We start from the raw sequence: 8,768 nt of genomic DNA on the forward strand, positions 1-8,768 counted from the left end.
TTACTATTATTATTATAGTCCAATCAAAGAGAAATAGATTACAGAGTCACGAATACGAACGTAATCAGCCAGCTGCTCTACGTGTTCTCTCTCCCTCTCTCTATCTGGCTCTCTCTCTCACACACACACACACACACACACACACACACACACACACACACACACACACACACACTCACACACATACACAAACACACATACACACACACACACGCACATACACTCACGCACACACAAACACTCTCACACGTTCAATCTGTATCACTCACACTCTCTCTCTCTCACTGCTTCTCAATATGCATCCTTCTTCCATACTGTGTTTATTGGTGTGTGTGTGTGTGTGTGTGTGTGTGTGTGTGTGTGTGTGTGTGTGTGTGTTTGCTTGTGTGTGCGTTTTTTCGTCGTATAAATTCGTTTTCAGTGTTTTCATGCAGATCTGTCAGTCTGTAAACTTATGAAATCTAATACAAAGGGATATAGAAGAGCTCACCTCTGCCGAAAGCAGCTTAACTACTTTAGCTGAAGTATGATTAATTGAGGACGGTTTACGCCCTCATTGACATGATGAGGTCGGCCGTTTTGACCTTGTCTAAGCCATCCGAGCATAATCTTCTACATATTAACAGATAGACGGAGGTGCTCGATAAAAGATCTTCCCAAAGCTGGCTTCGAACTCGTGTCCCTTGAGTGGCGGCCGAAGCTTACTCTTATCGATTTTGGACCTCCAAGGGATCTTTAACGTGCGCAACTGACACACGGGACTTGTTCGCCCTTGACCGAGAGGGCTAGGTGTAGATCTTTCCTACCATAAGATCAGACGTGTGGCTGAGAGACAGCAGTAAGAAGGAGCCAAGGAGCAGCAGTAGAAAGGCTGCAGAAAGAGTCAGTGGCCCAGAGGAGGGGGCAAAGGAGATGAGGGGGTGGGGGGCAGAAATTGGAGACGAAAGCAGTCGACAGAACGTTGCTAGAGAGCAGGAAAGGGGGTGAAAGGAGACAATTTTAGAGAAGAAAAATGTCCGTCCCTGTCCGCATTCGAACCCGGAGCCTATTGAATGAGAGGCAAACACCTTAACCTCAATGCCACGAGTGCCCTCGGGGGGGAGGGGGATTTTATTGTTATTATTATAGTACCTCGGTGGCTGAATATCGCCCCCTCCTAGGACCTACTCATTTGTCTTAGTTGTTTTTGCCAAGCACTTAAAAGTCGTCTTTGTCTATGATTTTATTTTCTCTTAACTCGAACTGCTACAATGTTGATGCGCCTCTCATTTTCATCCCCCCCCCCCCTTTCCCCCTTTCCTCTACCAAAAAAAAAACAAATCAAAACGTTCTTTTAAGAAATCCCCAATTTTTGAAATCTGATCAATCTCAATACTCATACATTAGACACAGTTCTCTGCGACAAGCCTTAATCCAGGTTATCAAAATCGAGGAAATCTGGACTATACTTTTTTCAGTTTAAATGGAAGGTGTGAAAAGGTGTCAAAACAGTATCGCTATAAGAGAGTTAATCTTTGAACCACATTTTCTGAAAAGTATGCGTCATTGTGTGAGAAGCATGTTTGTAAGGCTATGATAGTCCGTGAATTTTGTTTTTGAGCTTTCGTAAAGGTGTCTTCATGAAAACATAACATTATTATCACTGGGTTTTTTTTAAAAACTGTCATCGTTATGACTTAACATCTTTTTCAAACCCCCACTCTCCAGTTACCTTCTTCTCGATTTGTTGTGCTGCCTTTTACACTTCTTTTCACATTTACATAGACTGAACCTGCGAATTTAGATTTAGAGTCAATCCCTTATACAACCATGCCACTTTTACATGACGGCGGTGGCCTAGTGGTTAAGCTATCGGACTCGTAATCGTGAGGTTTCGGGGTCGGGGGTTCGAACCCCGGGCCCGACGTTGTGTCCTTGGGAAAGGCACTTTACACGAATTTTGCTCACTTCACCCACGTGGAAATGGGTACCCGGCCATAGACAGCGAAAGATCCTGTCAGTATGCTAGTGTTTTAGCCCCTATTTAATGGCTGCTTGCACTGTATGCTTCCCAGGAAGTTGAGTTTGTTTCAGAATGCTCTCACGTCTGCTGAGGTAATAGTATAGATTGTGAAGCGCATAAAGCTTGCTGTTGAGCGGGGATTTGCGCTATACAAATGCTATCTATTATTTAGTATTATTAAATATCCGCAAACAAGTTCAAATTATGGAACGCCCCGTTTGGGGACTTGAACCAGGGCTGTCTGCACCATAGCCTCGCAATGTACCGAAGGAAATAAAGGTTCGCTTTCTACTTGACCTCCTCGACCGAAAACTAAATTATGCATGCTTGCCATCATCATCACTGTCTTTCTCACCTTGCATCAAGGGTTTCTGTTGTCTTTTTAAAAATACAGTACGTTCAGTATTTATAATTTGACAGGAGAGCTACTTCACTTTACTTTACTTATCCGATCCAGCGGCCATCTGGGTCCCAGCCCTTCGGTCTCTCACAGGAAGGCTAAAATAATGAATGTTGTTAGCAATAAAACAATACGTGCTTTAAAGATAACGAGGAAGTTATCACTAAAATTTTAGTATAAAAATATTTGAGTTCCGGTGTTTGCAAAGAGTTTGTTTCAGTTTTTTGGCTGTCCTGTAAAATTGTAAACTGCATAATATACTGTTTGTTTGTTTTTTAATTACGACAGTATAGGCCACAAACAAACATTTCCCACCTTTCTCTATCCTGGTAAAGTTCATACTTGTACTCACACTTAATTCCTTGCAGATCCACCATGAGCTCAGCCAGCACGCATGCGCACTCCACCACAACCAGAGCACAGATGGCGATGAGGAACGGACGACAGTTGATGCACTTCAGCGTACGTTGACGACATCTGAGGATGATTAAAGGGAAACATAACCTATCCATCTTCCTCTATCTGTCTGGCTATTTATTTATCTATCCGTCAGTCTGTCTGACTGTCTGCCTGCCTATATGTCTTTCTATTCCTTTGTCTTTTGGTCTGTCTGTCTAACTGACTGATTGTATTTGTCTCTTCATCTGTCACCCCTCTCCTCTCTCCCCCTTCTCCCCCCCTCTCTCTCTCTCTCTCTCTCTCTCTCTCTCTCTCTCTCTCTCTCTCTCTCTCTCTCTCTGTCTCTCCTTGTGTGTCTCTCTTTCTCACTCTCTCTCTGTTTTTCTCTCACTCTCTCTCTTTCTATCTCTCTCTCTCTTCCCTACTCCCTCTCGCTCGCTCTTTGTCTGCTTCACACACACACACACACAAAAAAAAAACACACACACGCGCACACACACACTCACACACACATACATACATACATACATACATACATACATACATACATACATACATACATACAGACATACATATATACATACATACTCCCTCTCTCTCCTCCTTGGAGTTTTGTACCAGGAGTTTTAGATCCAAAGAGACAAAAGTTCGTAGGTAGGCTCTCTACTGCGAGGATTTATGGGCCTTGTCCCCCCGTTATAAGAGGCTAAAAGTGGCAGTACCCCCCACCTGTGTGTTTTCAAGCAGAGCATCCCATAATAATATTATGTTCCTATCAGTGCCTGGTTGACCCCCCCCCCCCCCCCCCAACCACCCACAGACATAACCACATCGGCTACTAGTGGGCGATATCGTCTAGGCTGGCAATCACTGGTTTAAGCCATTCAGAAGGGAGTGTGGCTGCAAATTCGATCCCGCCTATGAGTGCCAACAAAAACAGAGTTGGATACACTATCCAAATAGACAGACGAAGATGCAGGGGGAAATAAATAAACCTCCTGGAACCTGCTATTTTGAGTGCGAGGAGAAGAGCCAAGCCATTACACAACAGACGTCGGGCGGCTCTGTGATAACACGATAGTGCAGACCAGAATATATATATATATCAACGAAAGCGCAGGTGAACGAAGTATTATCGAAACAAGGGGAAAATGACGTGGGAAAGGGACAAAATAAGTAAATTTCGTTGGAGGCGTGAGAGATTCCCGCTACGCTTTTTGTCTCCAAGTGGACTTTGGAACGGAACATGTTAAGGTTGAAAAAACAAAACATCTTGATGTTCTTTCCGAGAGTGAAAATACTCATTATCAATTCCAAAAGCCTGAAATATGGCAACTGGGACGAGCTAGGTAAACACACAGAAGATCCGATTTCTCACTTGATAAAGTCCGAAGGGTTTTTTTTTTTTGCCTGGATCAAACAACATGTCAACAATGAAAGCAACCCCCCCCCCCCCCTTAAAAAAATCTCAAAGAAAACGTAAATCATTTTGTTTTTCTATAACAGATCTGCATAGTGCTTGTCTCTAATACTTTAAAGATAAAATATGACGTCATAACTAGTTGTTCTAGCTGGGTTTTACCACTTCTTGCGTGAAAAAAGGAAAAAAAAACTAAGCTTATTATGATACAGTGAAAATGTCAGTGAATTGCCGTCAGCGCTGTGTGTGTGTGTAACGTGAGATAGACAATCATTGATTCATAACAAAGGGGGTTTGGGATCAGAAAACATGAGCTCACAGTTGGATACATATTTCTTCTAATGGTTGGTTGCATAATATATAATCGACTATCTCCGTATCATTCCTTTGATACTGTGCCCCACTTTGCCCATGCTAGCAAAGACAACAAGTAAACACTTCTTACTAGATCCTCCACCCTACAGGTGAGGGATCTTTAGTTTTTTGTGGGGAAAAAGGGGGGGGGCAAAGAATGACACCTGCAGTGATAGTACGTGTTGTAAAAAGGCGACTATGCGCGTAGGTCTGTTCCTTCGAAAAGAGCCAGTTAGCAGAGAGCCATCTCCCAGACCTTGTAAAATCGTTATTTAAAAGTTACAGAATCACAAGCAGTCACGTCTAATTTTTTAATCTTGGGAGATTGAGGAGCTCTTTGTCTACGGTCTAATAATAATAATAATAATAATAATAATAATAATAATAATAATAATAATAATAATAATAATAATAATAATAGCTCTTCCGACAATGTCTACCGTTGACCCATACAACCGCAGAAAAGAATACTTCTAAAGCGAATTAAAAGAATTAAAGGCCAAGATGACTTGTGGCTTCTGCTGTACCCGACAACACCAATTTTGGCAAAGAAAAGTTTGTTACACTTTAATATAAAAAAAACTACCGTTTATAACGAACGAAAATGTCGCGACCGTCCCCTCGCCATCAGACAGACTAAAGCTGGCCCAAATCGGCAACACTCTAGAATTTCTTTTCCTCTCTAGGATTTCTTTTCCTTGCATCAGCTTCCCCAGAGACAATTCTCTGTACATAAAAACTCTTGTTTCATTTTTTAAATAGATTTGTTGCGGCTTCTATCAAAGGAAGGCGTTGCTCAAATCGGGAGATTTCGAAAAACGAAATTGCTGGTCGATAAAGGTTCTAAAATTCATGTTCCATTCTCTAATAAGATTCGGTGTCCGCGTGCATTCCTGTTCAATCAGTTGGAGTGATAGTGTATTCAGGTTTGTCTCTCAATCGCCCTTGTTTATGCTTCTATTCAATGCAGTATACGGCGTTGGTTTGTGATAACGCAATGTCAATGAGATTTTGGCTAACAAATGTTACAGTTTTCATTGTTTTGTTTTGTTTTGTTTTTGTTTTTGTTTGGGGGGGTTTTGGGGGGGGTTGCTTTTTTCATTCTTTATTTTTTTTAGATCGAGAGGAAAATAAAATTATGAGAAAAGGCACGATTTACAAAGAATAATAAATGAATGGAAAGAAACTATGAAACAGCAAGAATGAGAGTCAAAGTGTTATGTGTATTGCATTTCATTACATTGCATTGCATCGTGTTGTATTGCATCGTGTTGTATTGTATTGTATTGTATTGTATTGTATTGTATTGTATTGTATTGTATTGTATTGTATTGTATTGTGGTTAGGCTACCGGACTCGTAAACGTGAGAATGCGGGTTCGGGGGTTCGAGCCTCAGCTCGGGCCGACGTTGTGCCCTTGGAAAAGGAACTTTGCACGCATTTCCCTCTTGGCTCGGTCTTTTCGGAGATAGATGTTAAACTCGGAGGTCTCATCTCTTGAATAACCTAAAGGCGTTGCTAGGGTCGTTAAACCTATGCCATTTCACCATTTTAGTGTATTGTACAGTATTGAACTGTATAGTACTATATTGCATTTTACAGTGTTGTATACCATTGCATTGATATTGCATTATCCGCTCAGCAACAGTCCACAGGCTAGATTTTGGCACTTTTCAAATCAAAGTGGGCAGAAAAATGAATTTGCATATTTTATAGTAAGCGTGTTCGTTTCAACATAATTTTATATTAAGTTTCAGATTTTTTAAACCACCGATTGATTAATCCGTACGAATAACGAAATGTGCTTCGTTTCTAAAGTGCTCCAAAAACAGCACTTCTTCAATACATGACCTGAAAACGCGGCGTCAGTGAGTTAATGCTACACTGCTTTTTCACTTCAGCCTTTCAAACAAAATGAGCACCCGTCCAAAATACAATCTCTGCCTTTCTCTCTCTCTCTCTCTTTCTGTCTTTGTCTCTCTTTCTCTCTCTCTCTCTCTCTCTCTCTCTCTCTCTCTCTCTCTCTTTCTTTCTCTCTCTATCTATCTATCTATCTATCTATCTATCTATCTATCTATCTATCTATCTATCTCTCTCTGTCTGTCTCTGTCTCTGTCTGTCTGTCTGACTGTCTGTCCGTCCGTCCGTCTGTCTGTCTGTCTGTCTGTCTGTCTGTCTGTCTGTCTGTCTGTCTGTCTCTCTCTCTATCTCTCTCGTTCTCTCTCTCTCTCTCTCTCTCTCTCTCTCTCTCTCTCTCTCTCTCTCTCTCTCTCTCTTTCCATAATGCGTTGTTACAATCTCGTTAAAGCTCCGACAGGCGAGATCTAGTTAGATGATGGAGAAGATTAGGTAATGACATCAGACTCGGAAGTTAAAGGAACCAAACTATACTCAGGACTCATTCCGGGATTTTGGATAGGAAATCATGAATTCTATTTTAGGGCCACAAAATATGGCTGAAGTTAAGTTGATTTCTGAACTGATATCCATGGTAGTTGCCTGTGTGAAGACGTATATAAGGCAAGTTAAAAAAGGAGGGGGAACAGTGCAAAAAAATAGATAGATAGATAGATAGATAGATAGATAGATAGATAGATAGATAGATAGATAGATAGATAGATAGATAGATAGATAGATAGTCTGTTTTATTTTTGCTTTTTTAGATACTAGTGTTTTATGCCCGTATCGAGACAACTCAGATCATTTAGGAGGTGGGTTTCGACCCTGCCTGTCAGGGCCAACCCGAGCTGAGAGCCTTACAACGACCCAGCAGAAAGACCGAGATTATCGATTAAAATTTTCTCCACATGTGAATCTAACTCGCAAACTTTGTGTGCTACAGCAAAAGGGCCTAACCACTACACCACAGACGCCGCTCATAAATGGTATTTTGGTATTATGTCTAATATACTTAAATAAAGAACATCAGTTAGAGTATTATAGAGGCGAATTTGTTGAAACACCAATGCGTGTTTGTACCAGGTGGGGTTCAAGAAGTCTTTGGTCTAAGTATGAAGGAATTAAGGTAGAGCTTTGTAACTTTGCACACACATGTACTTCCATTTCTTTACATAGTCGCCATGAAGAGTAACTCATTTCTGTCATCTCTCTTTGACTTTCAAACGTCATTGAGAAAAATGACCCAGAATGGGCCCCAAACCAGTCTGCCACAGCTTCAATGGAGTCTTAGTCTTCGTTGTCATGGAAATGACGTCCTTTCGGTGATTTTTTAAGATTAGGAAACAGAAAAAGTTTGAAGGGGCTATGTCTGGTGAATAAGCTGGGTGTGGCAAGATTTCAAAGCCGCACTGTTCTGCTGTCTGGACCGTTTATTGTGCCTAGTGCGCAGGGGCGTAAACAGCTGTTGGAAGACCCCATAACGGAGTTTTCCACGCCTTTTTCTCACCCATTCGGACAGCAATTTTATCAGCAAATCGGAATAGTAGTCCCTTGTGACTGTTTTTCCATTTTCCAGGTAGTCAGCCATGATGATACCTTCACAATCCCAGAAACACGACAGCATGACATTTCCACTTGGAGGTATTACCTTTGCCTTATGTAGTGAGGGAGAAGAAGGGGTTTTCCGTTTTTTGTTCTGGATCAAAATGATAAATCCATGTTTCATCCACAGTCACCATGTTTTTAAAGAAATGTTGTCATTGGACTCAATTCGAAGGAGAGTTTTGCAGGACTCAACCCTCTTCTCTTGCGGTAACCACTGCGCAGACACCTTATTCATGTTAAGATGGTTATGGAGAATCGTTTCAATTGACCTTACACTGATTCCCGTTTCACCTGAGAGCTGTTTAATAGTTATATGTCGGTCTTGTAAAACTAGTTTCTTAACTATGGGTACATTCCTTTCAGTTACCACAAAGAATGGGCCCTTCTCGATCTTGATCCTTCACCGACATGAATCCAGATTTGAATTTTCTTACCCAGTATGCCGCAATATTATAACAAAGACATTTGTCATCATAAAGTTGGACCATTTCCTGAAAAATGTAAGAAGGGGATATTCCTTGCAAGTGTAAAAACTTGATAACTGAGCGATATTCAACAGGCTCCATTGCACAGCTTCAGCAAAGAAAAACCAAACGTTTTAGTGCACGGTTTCATTGAACACTCTGACTAGAGCCTTATTATTGTCTGATTTTCCCGAAAATGTTGCATGGTGTGTTCCAAAGAAAAAG

The 8,768-nt window shown here is 41.2% G+C and overlaps 1 protein-coding gene across 1 annotated transcript in view; it reads right to left on the reverse strand.

Moving 5' to 3' along the window:
• Positions 1–8,768, reverse strand: part of LOC101852977 — a gene marked incomplete at its 3' end in the record, with an annotated part of 122,827 nt that overhangs the window by 46,475 nt on the left and 67,584 nt on the right. The window contains 1 exon segment of the mRNA XM_013090418.2: positions 2,755–2,879. Coding sequence (XP_012945872.2) covers positions 2,755–2,879 — 125 coding nt within the window.

This window comes from Aplysia californica, unplaced genomic scaffold, assembly GCF_000002075.1.
Source record: "Aplysia californica isolate F4 #8 unplaced genomic scaffold, AplCal3.0 scaffold01269, whole genome shotgun sequence".
Taxonomy (NCBI): Eukaryota; Metazoa; Mollusca; class Gastropoda; order Aplysiida; family Aplysiidae; genus Aplysia; species Aplysia californica.